General features: G+C 36.1%; 1 protein-coding gene across 3 annotated transcripts in view; it reads left to right on the forward strand.

Annotated features, from left to right (window-relative positions):
- srbd1 (S1 RNA binding domain 1) overlaps positions 1-15,233 on the forward strand; it is a 118,999-nt gene extending 103,766 nt beyond the window's left edge. For all 3 annotated transcript variants that reach the window (XM_056470235.1, XM_056470234.1, XM_056470233.1), the window contains 2 exons: positions 6,324-6,508; positions 14,690-15,233. In XM_056470235.1, the coding sequence (XP_056326210.1) occupies positions 6,324-6,508; positions 14,690-14,982 (478 nt within the window). In that variant the 3' untranslated portion in view covers positions 14,983-15,233. The remainder of the gene's footprint in view (positions 1-6,323; positions 6,509-14,689) is intronic.
- The last annotated feature ends 3,722 nt before the right edge of the window (positions 15,234-18,955 follow it).

An 18,955-nucleotide genomic window follows, 5' to 3' on the forward strand; every position in this document is an offset into this window, starting at 1 on the left:
TGTGACATTCGGATGGTAGAGTCAGAATTTGGTGTCAACAACATGAAAGCATGGATCCATCCTGCCTTGTATCAACAGTTCAGGCTGATGGTGGTGGTGTAATGGTGTGGGGGATATTTTTGGAACACTTTGGCCCCATTAGTACCAATATTTCCAGTATTCCCTTGTTGAATCTATGCCACAAAGGATAAAGGCAGTTCTGAAGGCAAAAGGCGGTCCAACCTAGTACTAGTAAGGTGTACCTAATAAAGTGGCCGGTGAGTGTATGTTAGCATTGTATTATAAATTTCTATTCCGTTTTAGTGTGGAAGTTATTAGTGAAACATGTTTTATGAACACATACACACAAATGTAACATAAATAAAAATGTTTTGAGTTTACGAATTGGGTTTGTGAATTAATGAATCGTGTTTTGAGTTTATGAATTGGACTTGTGAAATTATAAATAGTGTTTTGAGTCATTTTTTGAGTTCGGACTTGGGTTTGTGAATTTACAAATCAAGTTTTGAGTTTAGGAATAGGATTTGTGAATTAATGAATCATGTTTTGAGTTTATGAATTGGATTTGTGAATTTACGAATCGTGTCTTGAGTTTATGAATTAGGTTTGTGAATTTACGAATCGTGTTGTGAGTTTATGAATTGGGTGTGTGAATTTATATGTAATATGTTTGTAATTTATTCTAATTGGACCGACATTAATATTTTCTTCAGAGAATATAAAAATTCAGTATAGAAATGCTTTTTTTAAACCCCTTTTTAAAAACTGTATTACATGTTATATATATATATATATATATATATATATATATATATATATATATATATATATATATATATATATATATATATATATATATATATATATATATATATGTGTATGTATGTATGTAATATATGTAATATATACATGTTAATATATATATTGCTCAGCATAAAAGAGTACACCTCCTTTCGAAAAAATAAATATTTTATGTTCGTGAATGAACATAACTAATTTTAATTACAGTTATATAAGAATTTGTACACCTAACGTCTTTATGAATAGAAAGATAATATCTTTAAACTCAAATTAGTTATTGCAATCAAACAAAACACAAACTACACATTTTCAAATAGATTAATTATTATTTTTTTTTTACGTTTGTCTTGATTTGTTCTGTTTATTAAAGTTTTATTTAATATTTCCCCCAGCATATTAACTTGGATTTACTCATTCTTGGACTCTGATCTTAAGTTTTTTGTTAGATTGGTTCCAGTTTTGGCTTTGGTACTGACTAATCTAAAGCACATAAATATTATTGTAAGGCATCCTATAGAAAATATGAATTTAAAAGAGATCTGTGAGGAGTGTACTTTTATATGTTGAGCACTGTATATTATACTGCCTTGTAAAGATTATTTTATTTTATAGTTCTTGATTTGATTTTTTTTTATCTTAGTTTATTTGTTTTATCTTATTTTATTTTTATCTTAGATATTTATTTTCTAATTAATTTAATTGTTTTATATTATTTTATGTATAGATTTGTTCATTCATTCATCAATTTTTCTTCAACTCAGTCCCTTTATTAATCAGGGGTCACCACAGCAAAATGAACCGCCAACTTATCCAGCATATGTTTTACACAGCGGATGTCCTTCCAGCTGCAATCCAGTACAGGGAAACACCCATACACACTCATTCACACACATACACTATGGCCAATTTAGTTTATTCAATAAATCTATAGCGCATGTCTTTGAACTGTGGGAGAAACCGGAGCACCCGGAAGAAAACCCACACGTACACAGGGAGAACATGCAAACTTTACACAGAAATGCCAGCTGACCCAGCCGGGACCCGAACCAGCGATCTTCTCGCTGTGAGGCGACAGTGCTAACCACTGAGCCACCATGTCAGCCATATAGATTTGTTCATTTTATATAATTTTATCTTGTTAATGTCAGGACACAGTTTAAAATTACACCGTACCAACATCTTTCCTGTCAAGCGTACACTTATTTAGGCATACGGCTTGCAACCAAATAATGATCTGTTCAATGTGTTAGTGCTGTATATGAGCTTGAACAGTGCAAATTTGCCTCTCTACTTACAAAAACATGAGTGTGAGCAGATTTGCCTGTCACTGTGTCTGTCAAGCTCCCTGTCTGGAGCAGGAAGTGGGTGGTGCTTGAGCCCACCTGCCCTGTCAGTCACGGCGAGGACAGCTGCGCTGGCGTCAGGCTGGCACAGCGCTGGTCATCCATCAGCACACTGGCTCAGCAGCTCCGCCAAAACTCACATTCCTGTAATGCCCACGGCCCCTGCATTCCACCTCTGGATGGCTATACTGACCCCCTACAGGCTTCTTGCAGGACATATGCCTCTGTGTGTATGTTTGTAGATGGTATAGCACTCTCTTACTCGGGCATATATTACAATAATAGGAATTATGTACTGGCATTTTTGTACAGTATGTTGTTTTTACATTTAAAGCAAGCCGTTTCTTTGCTTATCTCTCCCCAAAATATAAACGACCAAAACATTTAGAGCATGTTGGAACAGTTAAAACAATTAGAGCATTCTATTCAAATGTTTTGTCAATACTTTTAAGGTCAACCAATAACAAGAGAGGGGAGTGGCTTCTGGGGCTGGAAGACCAGAGGGTGTTTAGCTGGTGTAGGAGTTTAAATTTACTTATAGTAATGCTTTTTGGAACATAATAGACCTATAAAATGATAACCTTAAATTTTTAACAAATTTATTGACCTTAAACCTTAAAAAATATATATCCATCTTTCTCTCATCTAGATGCAAATGTCATTACATTATTTATACAGACTCACCATGCTTTTTTGTGGTGAGTGTGTGATGTAATAATATTTGTTAAGTTTTAAATAAAGTACTTCCAGGAGGTTATTATGGCAGGATAAAGCCTAACAGGCTTATTGGCAGCCTGAGGCAAAGCGAAGTATTATTTATTCACAAGACGCCACCAAACAGTAAAAAAACTGTTAAAAAAACACTTACATATTTGAATGTATTTACTGTCGGGAATTTGAAGTTCCTGGTGATTTGAAGTTCCTGAATGAGTCTTCAATATTTAGCAGTTGTTATCTTGAAATAACATTCCTTGGAATGTCGTGACTGACCAATCAGAATCAAGTTTTCTAGACAGCCATATAATTAAGTTATTATTTATCTTAAAACCATCTTTCAGTATTAGACCTTTTAGTTACAGTAATTACAAATGTGTTGAAGGTTTTTGGAAATTATTTGTAATTTAAAATGAAAATGAAAGTGCCATAATCAAAAACATAAAAAATTTGTACTTAATTTTAACAAAGCACATCTAAAATGGCTCCATTTTTGGCTATCTATGGAATTGTAAAAAGTCACCAATGGGGATTTATATCCATATTTAATATACATTTGTATTTAAATAGTAATTTCATTGCAATCACATGTGCTTAAAAAAAGCCTACGTTTTGTGTTTTAATGCTGTATTTAAATTTGCAGTAAATTGCCTTAAGTGACCTTCTGTGCAGCACAGTCTGAGGTTTAAGCCGTGTCTCAGCATTACAGTTCGTGATCAGATCATGAATATATAGACTGATCCTGAGCCAGAGATTATAGGCTGTGCCAAGTAATAGGCCATGTCTGGTTCTTTTTTTTTACTGGCTGTTTGGTCTGTGTTACCACTTCACTGATCAAGCCTCAGCTACTAACCTTTTTCTTTAATGTATAGGGCTCACAAGGCACTTAGATTTATGGAGGGAGACAAAGTTTTCATCTCTGGGACTCTAGAAATCAAGATTTAGGGTGTAATTAGTCTCACCTCCCCTCCTCTATCTGCCTCCTCTTGCAGTCTTTGCTCTGTGTGTCGGCCTTGAGGCTCCACGCTGGTGTCGGGGGAGTTCCTCCACGTGCGCTGGGCTCTAAAAAGAGCTATTAAAAAGCCATTCATTAAGACACCACCTCCCATGGACCTCAACAAACCTCACTGTCTTACCACAGCATCTCAGTCAAGTGTGTGTGTCTGCGTATGTGTGTGTTTCTGGGTGGACTGTTTCTTACATTTAGAGAAGATTTTATTTTAAATGAACTTAAAGGGTTATTTCACACAAAAAATAATTTAATTTTCCTCAAGGTATTGATCGTGTGCTTCTTAACTAAATTTGTCACATAACAAGGTATTATGAAGAGGGTTGGAAAACCAGAAGCAATAGAGGAATTACCAACCTATGTCACAAATGACGTCACACGAGTCCCCGGTTGCAAAAAAAGATCGGTTGCAATTACAAACATGTCATGTTGTTCAGTAGGATGCTAAATTCGAACACCGTACACCACTGCTTTTAATGCCAACCGCAGACGTCTTTGGCTAAAAGGGAGCTGAATGAAGTGACGACCTAATTAAAAATGCTCGACTCTGCAGTTCTTATTTCATATCAGGTACCTGTAAGTTCATGCTATGCTGAATCATACACATTACTTGTTTTAAATGCTAAGAATGAAATGTAAACATGTAAGTTCACATACCCTGGTGGAGTTCGCTGTCAGAATGCAGTTGTTTTGTTTGTTGATAATAACCCAGGCCTTGTACAGTTCTGTCTTTTTTCCTTGTCTTTGGCTTGGCAGAACCTCGGTTTTTAGCACTACAAAGTTTTGAATCTGGTAATCATGGAGCATTATTTCTTGCACATGACCACACAGAGCAAAATTGTTGGCATCCAAAGACTTGTAGGTCTTTAACTTCTCTCTTGTAAAATCACTTGGAGTTTGAATGAGATAGCTGTATATTTGGGGCTGGATGCTTGGCCATTTCATTTTATCCAATATCCATGGGGTGCTATCGCAAATTGACCTGTCAGACGAACTAAGCTCACTTTAACGTTAATTTTGCCGAATATTTGTGCTTATCAACTCTGTACCAAATCAGATGTCATTCCCTCGCTGTAAATGCTAGCGCTATTCTATTGACATCTATTGACAATTGAATTGGAAGCCACTGGAACGAAAAAAAAATTCTATGAATGTCAATGGCCGCTGGTTTCCAACATACTTCAGTATATATTATTTGGGTGGAATGAAACTCAAACAGGTTTAGAGCCAGTGGAGGGTGAGTAAATTTACATAATTTACATTTTTGGGTGAAATATCCTAAATGTACAGTACGCTACCTGACAAAAGTCTTGTCCTCGACCCCAATTGTAAGAGCAAAAAATTATAACTTGATTAGTTGATCATTTGGAAAAGTGGCAGAAGGTAGATTTTTCAGATGAATCATCTGTTGAACTTCATCCCAATCATCACAAATACTGCAGAAGACCTATTAGAACCCGCCCAGTCACAAGACATTATTGAGCATGTCTGGGGTAAAATGAAGGAGGAGGCATTGAAGATGAATCCAAAGAATCTTGATGAACTCTGGAAGTCCTGAAAGAACACTTTCTTTGCCATTTCAGATGACTTTATTAATAAGTTATTTGAGTCATTGCAAAGATAAATGGATGCAGTCCTCCAAGTTCATAGGAGTCATACACAATATTAATTCTTTTTCCACTGCACCTTGACTTTATATTCTATACTGGACATTATTTCTGTTAAGTGACAAGACTTCAGACTTAAGAGTCAGACCTTACTGTCCTAATTAAATAATTAAAATTCAAGCCATGATCATATTTTATTTTGGTGAAATAAGCGTAATCTAGAGGCCTTTGCCTTTCATATAAGCTACTTCTGATACCAAATGATCAACTAGAAGTCAAGTTTATTATGTTGTTATATGTTGTTCCTAAAACTTTTTTCGGGTAGTGTACGTAACTGACTTCAGCCAATGAACCACAATTAAAGGGGTGGTAAGCCAGGTATTTTCTGGTCATGTTAGTCTCTAACATGCTTTTGTTGTAGACCATAAAAAGGCAATTCAAATCAATGTCAAATCATTTTGTGTGAACTTTGAGTGTCATAACTTTGCAGATGTTGTTGATGCTGTTAAACAACCCATTTAACATTTAGTGGAAAAACAGTTCAAGATTCTAAAGTGCACAAATGTGGCTCAACATAGACCAATTTTGAGGGTCCAAAATGCAAATTTAGTCTAAATGTAATTCACACACCATAGCTGACAAATTATGTTTATCTCTTTAGTTATTTTTCAGGGAAAAAAATGTACCTTTTAGCTATAAATGCTTGTTTTGGTCCAATTTACAACTTCTGTTGTGCTGTATGCATGTTGGGAAGGTCACATGTGAATCAGGTGTCAAGAACTGCCCCAAAAATCCGATAAATCCTGTTTTGTCACTACAATAATTTTCAAATGGTCTTGCTTCATTCAGGTTTTTGACTCAAGTAGCGGGCAGATTGGATCAAATGGGCAGTTCTGCGCTCAGGCAGAGCATTGAGAGCAGTGTGAGGAGCAGTGGTCTGGATGTCTTGGCCAAATCTCTCAACACTACACCTGAGACTCTACAGCTCATTGTGGACGGACTCACTCAGCCACCTGGATTTGATATTCGTCAAAGTAAGAATTAATCTGTGATTTACCCAAACTGTTTACGTTTCTTATGTTTAAAATCATTTGAATTGTCAAAGGGCCTCATATGTGAAACACAAGCAGAGTGACTTTGTTTCTGTGTGAATGGTTCATGTACCTGTGCTCATTCTTTTACATTTCTGGAAAGCCAATTGTCTAAGAAAAGTCTTTAAAATTTTATGAATGACGAACCTTGTTGGGAAAGATTATTTTATTTAGATATCTAACAGTTTAGTTTAACAGCAAAATGGAAAACAAAAGTGTTTATTATTGCAAAGTGAAGACCGTTAAAATGTCTCTTATTGCATTCCACCAGAGAACGTAGATCACACGAATTTGCCATCTGCAAAATATGCAACAATCTTAATGAGGGCTGGTTTAACTGCCCTAGAGAAAAACGGGTTGTCGCCATGACAAAGAGATGCTTTTTTCCCGCTCCAGTTCCAATTTTTTCTTTGGCCTTCCGTAGACAGAAGGACTTAAAAAACAGTGTTTAATATATTTTTAACTCTTTTCCTGAAAATTACTACCCTAATGTTTATCAAACGTTTATCTATAAACGTTTAAGTGTTGAGGCAGTGCTTGTATTGTATCAAAAATGTATTCCCTTCTAAAATGTCATTTAACATCCATGAATAAGTTTAATATGGTCCAGTTCTGAAATGAAAATTCAAAATTGGCGCCATTGATAATATTTAAAACTGAACTGGTGAATCTTTTCCAAGACACACTCTAATGGTTCATTCAGAACACATGTCATATTTTGGAGGGAGAGGTATGTAACCGGTAAAAACCGGATCGAATCAGCATATGAATTTCGGTGGCACTGGTGCTGCGACAAGGACGGAAGAAGCATCAAGGCGTACGTCAAAGGCACACATAGGTACACTTTGCATCACACCTCTAAACATCTCTAAACATTTAATACTAAACAACTTTAAGGGATACGGACTCCATTGGGGATGTTAGATGTTTGTTCTAGTTGCTCAGGGAACGCACGCACGTAGACAACGTGCGCAGAACAGCTTATCCAGTAACCGACTCGCTTCAGATTCATCAACACGCATAATCGCGTTCATCAAATCTGCATTCTAAACATGGCTATATTTTACAAGCAACTATTATGACACAGCAATGTGAAGCAGACACTTTACTAAAGTTGCGTGCTAGGGGGGAAACACGTCAAACTTAATAAAACATTTGAGGGTGCATAGACTCAACTTAAAGGCACAGAAAGATGTTTTTGACAGCTTGCGACATCATCTGGCACTTTCACTGACTCCGTTTATGGACACCAATATTCCAATTTTAATATGATTTAGAGACAATACTCTCTGATTAAGATTCTATCATGTAAACAGAGATTTTTTGAATAACTTGAAGGACCAGTGACACCCAAGTAACGAAATGCAGAGTTTTTATATAGGACACTCTTCCACCAGTCCTTACTTCATATTATAGGTGGGCATAGATAAAAAAAAAATTAATCTAGATTAATCACACTGTAATCTTGGAATTAATCTAGATTAAAATGGCTCATTTGAATTCTGCCGAAGCCATTCAGAATATGTGTGCTACCCAAATAATGACTAAAAGTTAGTCTTTGAGAACATTAGACCAGGGGCTCATCTTCTGTTTCCAAAATGCATCACAAACTGCTTGAGAAACTGTTCTACTATGATAATTGTTGATGAAAATAAATTATGTTCAATAAGATGTACTTGTGTTTACTGACTGTTTATTCAGTTAAACATTAAATTTGAACTGTAGGCCTACACAAGCTCCAAACAGCGATTTTTGATTATCTTAATTCGACTAAAGTCAAAACTGAACTAAACAGAAATGGAATTAAGACGTGGAGTATGCATATAATAGTGGCATTATTGAAGTAAACACTGCAATCAAGCTATTACCATCATGTAGAACTTTTCGCAAATTTTCCGACAAGATCCACACACACGGCTGTCAGTAAAGGACCGTGCACACACTCACACATCGCCAAATGCGGAAGTTTTTTCTTTAAATTTGGTGTGCATTATTAAATTCCCTAAGACTCTTACTCAGTCCTTACTCCTTATTTGCGTCTAATAACCCAGTTTGTCACGGGGGCATGAATGAAATGTTCATGAGTGAATGTGAAACTGCCGAACTGCAGTTAAAGTCACCCAAATTACAGGACACTTTTACACGAAAGAACTTCACGCAAACACCTTTGTTGTATTATTGTCTATTAAGGAAAATAACTAGATTACAGACGTCCATGTAATCGTAGTCAGTAGTGTCTTTGAAGTAAGTGAAAGATCCAGAAGGGCATCCTGCTGATTTGATTCAGAGGGGCACTTTTTTGTTAGACGGCTCACCGGTTTGATTTTCATTCACCGTCATTCATTTTAAAAAGCACCCGGTCCATTTTATTTGTATAGGTTTTTTACTCGAACGCATAAACTCTACAGGTGCCTGATAGTTAGATGTGGATCTAACATTAATCAGATTCACTCTAGTGAACTGCATCAATGTTAGCACGTCACGTTTAATGTGGTAATTTCACAGTAGGAATACACACAGGTTCAAAGACTTGTTCTCGCCACCTACAGTGCAATTTGGCCAGGTATACATCCGCGTTAAAATATCAAGGTGAAAGTCATCATAGCTTGTGTAGAACAGACCCAGCTCCCAACCCAACTTTGAGAATAAATTAACGGCTATTATTTTTTAATCGCCCGATAAGAGTCTCGCGTTAACGCAGCACGGTGACGCCGATAACGGCCCACCACTTCTTCATATACAAATAAAATGCCTCAGTTTGTCTTAGTATAAAAGTAAAATTGCCAAACTGCAGTTAAAATTGAAAAAAATAACAATGAAACACCCGAAATTACATGAAAATCTGGAGGAAACGTGGATAGCGTGATGATACAATGACGTTAACCAATCTATGAGCTATAACATGTAAAGCGAGATCATGAAAGGAACATTCAAAAAGCAACTCATATAAACACCTTAATCACAGTATTGTCTTATTCAGATTAAGGCAAATATGATGTCCATGTAAATTAAGTCACAACCCTAAAAAAAAAAGGTGTTCGCTGATTTTGATAACAGCCTTTCCACAGGTTAGTAGTAAGCTAATGTAATGTTAATTGCATAATACAAATCTTAAATTCATGCCAGGAAACAAATGATCAGAAGAAATATATTAATGTAAATCAATTCAAATGAATAAAACATTAATTGATGTTTACTTTAAACTTTAATTATATTGTTCAATTAAAATGATTAAAATATTGTCAAGTAAAAAAATTTTCTAGAGTCGTTCACCATAATTTTGTGGCTCAAAAGTATTGGTTCAGGCACCGTTTTGGCACCGGTATCGAAATAACCCCAAAGGATACCCAGCCCTGCTGACAAGAGAGGTATCAATCAGTGGGGCATAATAAAACCCCTTTGAGAAGTTTTGTATGGCTACTACACATAGAAAAAAGACAATCAATTTGAACTTTCTGCTTTGTATCATAGCCCATGAAAATATTTCATAACGGAAGTTAACTGTTCCTCAGTTTAATACACAGATGAAGGTTTTAAAATAAGCTTAGAACAACACAAACCAAAGTATCAAAGCACTTTCTCAACATGGCCGCTACACAGATCATAGACAATGCTGGCATCTCAGTCTCTTTTCCACCCTCCTGTCTCCCAATTGGCCTCCTGTCTCCCCTGAGTCCGTCTCTTGTCTGCGAGATGACTGGGCGGCGCTCCAGGCTTTTGAAGTCTTGCCGCGTAATTTGGGGGAAGACCCACATTATTAAAGCAGACCTGCCGACAGATATATCATTAATGAGAGAGAAAGCTGCGTAAAGAGGAAAGCAGAGCAGCCTTGATCCCACTGCTAAAATCCCCTGGTGACTCTCAAAGCGAATAAAAAGGACCAAACAACAAACGCCTCTTCTGGTTTTAATGTTAAGTTCAGACATCCGAGAAGACATTGTTTTCCTTCTGCGGGTGTTGATAGTAAATGTTAAGTTTCATTAAAGGTGACAGGTTTATAATTGAGATGAATGTCCCGACGTGTTTTCAGGGTTTGAGAGCCGAGTTCATTAAACACAGAGAAAGGATTTATTTTTCCGTACTTGGAAAGATGATGGCAGTGTTAAATGAATACTCTGGTGAAGGAATAACTTAGTTTCTTTTAGAAATTAACTACTCAGCTGCCTCAAAACATTAGCACATATCTGTTTTTAATTGTAATGGATTGAGAGATGGTTAGCACCGATGTTTGTTGCGCACTTCATATGATAAGATGTCACCTTGTTGGTCTAGTGCACTACATGGGACACTAGCTTTCTCATCAGAAGGCTGCAGGCTCACTTCCCCTGGTTGGACGCCTGACGGGCTCTGCTCTGTGGCCAGCTGTATAAATAAATGCCATTTGAGCGGTGCACTAGGTAAGGTGTCCCGGATAAGAATAATCAGAGATGAATGTTTCCTGGACTGCAGAGCCTGCTGAGAGGCCATGTTTATGTAAAAAGCACCTCCCAAAGAAAATCGCCCAAAAACACAGGCGAAATGGACTTGGAAAGAAGTGGTTTGAGAGGCCTGGTAATTCTATTTGTTTTATGCTATTAGCCGAAGCTTGTTTCTGATGTCTAGCTTTGGAGTTCTTGGATCAGTTTGCAATAGGGTGCTTAAGACTCACAGTGCTAGTTATTGGAAAAGACAAAATCTGTTTAAACATTCTCTGTTTCTTTCTTTTCGTTTTTTTGACCCGTTTGAAAGTATTAAAATGCATTTTTTTAGTTAATTCAATTAATTCAATTTGTTTATTGTCATGTGCACAGTAAGGAAACAAGTTCTCTGTACAATGAAATTCTTACTTTGCCGTCCACAGTGAAGTCATACACATAATATACACGTCATACACATATATAAGTCAGAAGTGTAACCATGAAATGTATATATATATATATATATATATATATATATATATATATATATATATATATATATATATATATATATATATATATATATATATATATATATATATATATATATATATAAAAATATATATATATATATATATATATATATATATATATATATATATATATATATATATATATATATATATATATATATATATATATATATATATATATATATATATATATATAAATATCTATGAATGTAAACTATATATAATACTGATAGTAAGGAGTAATGTAAACAGATGTAAACAATGTATAGTAGTTGTTTAAAATTGTGCTTATTATGCAAAAAGTGCCTAGTGCAATTGGCTTATGTGCAAACAATGGCCGGAGCAGATTGAGTGCAATTTTATGCATGAATAGTGCAAACTGGGATGAAGAATATAATGTGCTACTGAGCAAAAAATGAAACTCTTTATGTCCACTGGCTGTCCGTTTAAAAGTCTGATAGCTGATGGGAAAAAAGAGTTCTTGACTCTGGCAGTCCTGCATCTCACACACCTATACCTCTGCCCTGAGGGTAGGAGTGTGAATGTTCTGTGTTGTGGGTGCGTGGGGTCTTTCAGGATGGAGGCAGCTCTCGTGTGGACTCTGCGACGGTAGATAGTCTGCAGAGAAGGCAGTGGGGTCCTGATGATCTTCTCTGCAGTCCTCACCACTCTCTGCAGACGTTTGCAGTCCTTTACAGTAGTGTTGCCATACCACACAGTAATGCAGCTGGTCAGGATGCTTTCAACCACACAGCTGTAGAAGTAGCTGAGGATCTTAGATGACAGCCCAAGTTTCCTCAGCTTCCTTAAGAAGTACAGCCGCTGTTGTGCTTTCTTGACCAGCTGGGTGATGTTCAGTGTCCAGGTGAGGTACTCACTGATGTGGACCCCCAGGTGTTTAAAACTGCTCACTCTTTCCACCTCAGGTTCATGGATAAATGGTGGCTGATGGGTTCCCCTCTCCTTCCTCATGTCCACTATTATCTCCTTATTCTTGTCTGTGTTAAGGGTGAGGTTGTGTTGTCCTCACACCATGTCACTAGACTGGCCACCTCCCTCCTGTAAGCTGCCTCATCTCCCCCAGTGATACGTCCTATCACTGCAGTGTCATCCAATCACAAGTGGATAACACTACTAAAATAGTCCAAACAAACATGAAGGGCCATATCATACACCCAGCGTAATAAGGTGCAAGACGTGTTTGGCGTGATATATTGCTATTTTCAGACCAGCACGAGCCTAATTTTCATGTTTTGCGCCACGTTGTTTAAGTAGCAAATCCATTTGTGCCACTATTACCATTTTCTACCTAAATATAAAAACCATACCTCCACGCCTTCTTCATGTCGGGGGTCTTTTTCAGTTTATTCATGACAATTTTTATTTGTATAATGTTATTATTATTAGCAGTATTATTTATTATATGCATATTTATATTTGTTATAAATAAAATTTGTCCACCTGTCTGGTTTTGGAGATGTATGCGTCACTATATGGGGCATAAGAATAGGATGTGTGTTTGGATATATATTGATCACACATAGAGCTGAATTTAGAAATAGTTTTAAAACAAATCTTTGCGCTTAACAAATTAAATTAAATATGTAGGCTGGATGAATGGATGTCTTCAGGGGAGTGCGTACAACATTGTTTCCTTATCTAAGAAAGTAAAGGAGTGAAGTAAAGAGTAAAAGTAAAGTAAAGAGGCCGAATGGAGGAGGCTCGTTCTTTATCGTTGCGCTACAGATGGTCTGTTTAACTGTTTTCTCACTAGTGAAGCATTCAGTTTTTCTACTTACAAAGTCGCAATGTAAATAGCAAATGCACCATGTCGCGACGCAACTGACTGTTAAAGGGAATGGGGGATAAGACTCTGACACATTATGCTCAAAAACCCTTAAAAAAGCGAAAGTGGATTCGGACACGCCCTAATGCTTTTGCGCCATGTGCTTTGGACTTTGCAATTAGGTCATTAAAATAGAGCTCGAAATCATCAAGTCTCAATATACTGATGCACAGTCTAACACACAGGTGTCAAACACAGTTCCTCGGAGGGCAACAGCTCTGCACAGTTTAGTTTCAACCCTAATTAAACACACCTGATCAAACTAATTGAGTCCTTCAGGCTTGTTTGAAACTAACAGGTTAGTGTTTTGGAGCAGGGTTGGAACTAGACTGTTCAGGGCTGCGGCCCTCCAAGAACTGAGTTTGACACCCCTGGTCTAACATTATTGATTTGTATGACTACCACCACATTTTTAGTTAACACTTCCATCCCTTTTGTTAAACATATTGCTAACTCATAAGCCAAACAACATTGTTTTGTCTCTTTACATAGGACTTGTTTGTCGCTCTAAGCACTTCACATAAAGTTTATGGTTGTGACATTTGCAGTAAAAACTTGAAACATAAATTCACAGAGAATGTTTGTTAAAGGTGCCGTGAAGTTAAAATAAAAAAATGTAGATGTTAGTTTCAGTCTATTAGTTTTAGGAATATCTATTAGCCGTTGTGCTCCAAAATAATAACAAAATTCACATTTAGAAAATATAAACATCCCAAAGCTTGCAGTTTGTCACTTCCTAAATGGGTCAACGGCACCGCATGCTTCAGTTTCTCATCAATTCTTGACCAATCAACTGGTCTCTAGTATTTGACATGCCCCGCCTTCTTTAAGACGCTTGTCATTTGCTATTTATTTGATGCGCTTAATCTCAACTATTCTCACTGCAAGAGCGGTGATAAAAATGAAACGCTATTGGCTGTTTTTTTAAAAGGGAAGGAGCCACTCTGTCTCACCCTCACTTCACTTTTCAACATCAAATAAAAATGTATGTATCAAAGCACTTCATGGGACCTTTAACAGTATATTGAAACAACTGTTCATATAAAGAAAAAATAGAACAAGGGATCGGAAAAAATATCAGTTGTAAACTTGTTTTATATTTTAATTGAGGTAAATAAACATGCCTTATGGATGTGACCAAAAAATGATGCATTAAATAATATATATTATTTAACATTTTTGGATTTATGAGGTAAATGTTTGTTATGGATGTGTTATCTGTCCAAAACAGAAGGGATCCATTGAATGCGTGTTGATACCAGGTGGAAACAGTAATACTTTGGTTGACCACACATTATTCCCAGACTGCACTTTTACCCTAATTATTTTTTTGTTTTTGTTCCAAAAGATTTCGAGCAGGCAGATTTCAAGAGAGAAGTTGTGTCCATGAATGACCTGCATGATGGCATGGTGCTGACGGGCCGTGTTACAAACACTGCATTATTTGGAGCCTTCGTAGACATTGGAGTTGGACGTTCTGGTCTGATTCCAAAACGCTTCATCACTCCGGAGAAACTTCCTGTTGACCAGAGACGAAGAAGCCTAGCTCTCGGTCCAGGTGAGCGTGTAGAGGTACGGGTCATGAATGTGGATATTCAAAGGAATCGGATCACTCTGGACCTCATTAGGGTTCTTAGATAACTGTTTATTAAGGGTTTAAATGTAGTTATTATTACATACATATTGTATTTGTTTATGGAAAATTATGCTTTCCCATTGTTTGATTGTGGAATGTGCTGAATTAAAACAAATTTTATTTGCACTTTAATGCAAATACAAGATCAGTGTGTATGAAGTAATGGTAGGTTAATATCATGTTTCTTTCCATATATGGTGCCAAAAATGCTGTTTTTGTTCATTTACTTTGACCTGCTGTTACTGTAGTTTTCAAGACCTTCAATAAACATGTTATGTTTCATGAAACATAACAGAATTATAATTGAGATGATTCAATTCATCTTTATCTCTATAGCGCTTTTACAATGTAGATTGTGTCAAAGCAGCTTCACATAGAAGATTATAATAAATTGAAACTGTGTCAGTTCAGTTTTCAGAGTTTAAGTTCAGTTCAGTTCAGTGTGGTTTAATTTTCACTGCTGGAAGTCCAAACACTGAAGAGCAAATCCATCAATGTGCAGCTCCACAAGTCCCAAACCATGCAAGCCAGTGGCGACAGCGATGAGAAAAAACTTCACCAATAGACGAAAGTGAAGAAAAAAAAAACCTTGAGAGAAACCAGGCTCGGTTGGGCACAAGCATTTTTCCTCTGGTCAAATGTCTTGTGCAGAGCTGCAGTCTAGGCGCCAGAGGCTGGAGAACGTTGGACGTCTATCGTGGAGAAGCTGCAGGTGGGAAAGGTCAGCGGCTGGTGTACAGACTGGCCCTTCAGGATCAATGCAAAGACCACTATGAAATATAATGTCTTTTGGAAGTGTTCCCAGCTCCAGTTGCCCTAAATAAATGATTGCCTTTAAATACAATAAATAAAATTAGTATACATAAATCCAATAACAGGGTGGCGCAGTGGGTAGCACTGTCTCCTCACAGCAAGAAGGACGCTGGTTTGAGCCTCAGCTGGGTCAGTTGGCATTTCTGTTTGGAGTTTGCATGTTCTCCCCGTGTTCATGTGGGTTTACTCCATGTGCTCCAGTTTCCCCCAAAGTCCAAAGACAAGTGCTATAGGTGAATTGGGTAAGCCAAATTGTCCGTGGTGTATGTGTGTGAATGAATGTGTATGGATGTTTCCCAGTGATGGGTTGCAGCTGGAAGCATCCGCTGCGTAAAACATATTAGATTAGATTAGATTCAACTTTATTGTCATTACACATGTACAAGTACAAGTACAAGGCAACGAAATGCAGTTTAGGTCTAACCAGCAGTGCAATAGCAGCAAGTGCAGGATACAGGTGTAAATTATAAAGTGCAATTATAGAAAAACTATGGTGATATTTACAGATGGATGTACTATCAACATTATATACAGGTTGTATTAGCTATGAACAGATTTACAATAAATGAATATATGTACAGGATACTATTAATAGCAGAAGTGTGCAGATAGATAAACATAATTACAAATGTCCATGTGCAGTGGGTATGTCCAGTTCAAATAAGTGAATCAGTGCAATGAATATGTGCAAACTTTAAATGTGCAAATGTTAAATAGTGCAGTGATTGTGAGGAGTATAAATATGCTGGATGTATAGGAGTATATATGCTGGATAAGTTGGCGGTTCATTCCGCTGTGGTGACCCCTGATTAATAAAGGGACTAAGCCGAAAAAAAATTAATGAATAAATCCAATACCAATATATATATAAAATAAAATAACAAAATAATTAGTAATTTTTTAAACTATATTTTACCTTGACCAACCCAGGCAATATATAGCTTTCAATTTAAAATTTCAATAAAGGTTATTTTGCCAATTTTCTCAAAATCAAAGGCTGTTGGAGCAGACATTAAGATCCCATAATGCAACTTGAAAATCTTAAAAATGGAAAATATAACCATGAAGAATGAATGAAGGCATGGATGAAATAAGTAGGTGCGGTTTTAATGGAATAGCCATGTTAATAAAGGCTTTTTAAATAATTATTTCACTCTTTTTCGAGTGCCTTGGACTTACAGTAATTTAGCTGTTTTGTCTTTATGTATCAAAGAGCACCGACACATTACCCCTGAAGCACTTTTTGTTAGATTTTTTTTACATTTTTTCTCTGAAGTTTTTATGTATCTCTTCGTGGTATACAAAGGATCTAAATATACAGTTGAATTCAGAATTATTAGCCCTCCTGAATTACTTGCCCCTCTGTTTATTATTTTCCTCAATTTCTGTTAAACGAAGAGAAGATTTTTCTAAAGATAATAGTTGTAATAACTCATTTCTAATAACTGATTTATATCTTGCCATAATGACAATAAATAATATTTTACTAGATATTTTTCAAGACACTTCTATACAGCTTAAAGTGACGTTTAAAGGCTTAACTAGGTTAATTAGGTTAACTAGGCAGGTTAGGGTAATTAGGCAAGTTGTTGTATAACGATTGTTTGTTCTGTAGACTATTGAAAAAAATATATAGCTTAAAGGGGCTAATAATTTTGACCTTAAATTTTATTTATTTTTTTATTCCAGCCTAATTAAAACAAGTAAGACTTTCTTCAGAAGAAAAAAATATTATAAGACATACTGTGATCATTTCTTTGCTCTGCTAAACATCATTTGGGAAATGTTTAAAAAAGAAAAAATTCAAAGGGGGCTAATAATTTTGACCAACTATATCTGTTGTTAATGATAACATTACTATGTTAACAATAACAATAATAATAATACTGATAATAATATTAATAATAATAATAATAATAATAATAATAATAATACACAAAGATATAAAAATCAACCTACTCTTACCATAGCCTTATTCCAGAACAATATAATGATGTGTGAAGAGAGCGTTTCCAAGGCCTGTGATCTAAACACCATTATACCAACTGGATTCTATACCATAAACAGCAGTCACAGATGTCACTCCACCAATCTCAGGCCTGTTTGATTGACAGCCACTTATCAGGCTGAGAATGGGGGGAGTAAAAGCAGCTGCCACACTGCAATATGACTAGAGGCCGTGGGGAAAAACGAAACCTAATTATCCCAGACTAGCCACGTGCTAATGAGCCACTTCAAAATTAATCCCACGCTCCCTCGTCTCTATTATCTAATCTGTTTGTGTTTATATGACACAAATTTAAAAAATGGATAAATAAGAAACCTGAGTTGCCCTGAGCACTTAAAACTAACCACTGGGACCGAATTCCAAATAAGTGTGTTATATTTGCATTGGCGACGTTGCTTTGTATTACAGAGAAGTTTCATCAGAACTCAGCTGCACCGGAAGGGTTGAGGCATCACTATATAGTGGGTTTGACATTATTTTTTATTGAATAATTATACTTTAATGAGTCTAAAAGCTTACTACAGTCTTTTTTTGTTTTTTTTACTATTAATTGTTGACTCAATCTTTGACCGTTGACTAGTACACCATTGACTCTAAACCAATGTGTGCACACTCTCATCCCATTCACACTTTTTTGGGATTTCATTAGAGTTGCATATCTTAACGCATGTCTTGATTTACGCATGTTTTGCATTTTTATTGGTTGAAAAAATGAATCTTTCCTCATTACATGTATTTTTATTAGCTGAATTAAGAAAGCATAAGGATTGGATGTAAGTTAAACACCTGTCCAACCATGCAGTGATTTTGGCAGTGATTATAATTTGAGAATGGGTTATGAAACTGGCAGATGATGATGTGATTAATGCGAAAACCCAGGGCAAAGTATGACTGTACTAAGCGCACGTACACACTGGAAAGTTCTGGGATTGCCAATTGCATTTAACTGTTTTATCGAATGCCTGAAATTGAGTCTTAACTTGAGGTTCGGGACCCACCAGGAGGACTCAATGAAATCAGGATGACTTAAAAAGGTTTAAAGATGTCATAGAGTGCATTGATTCAATGTGTTAAAGTGTTCTCTGATATCTAAATAATATGTGTGTCACTTGGATAATGTAAAATTGTCCAGAAACTGTTTATATACTCGTTTATAA

Source organism: Danio aesculapii, chromosome 13, assembly GCF_903798145.1.
Source record: "Danio aesculapii chromosome 13, fDanAes4.1, whole genome shotgun sequence".
In the NCBI taxonomy this organism is placed as follows: domain Eukaryota; kingdom Metazoa; phylum Chordata; class Actinopteri; order Cypriniformes; family Danionidae; genus Danio; species Danio aesculapii.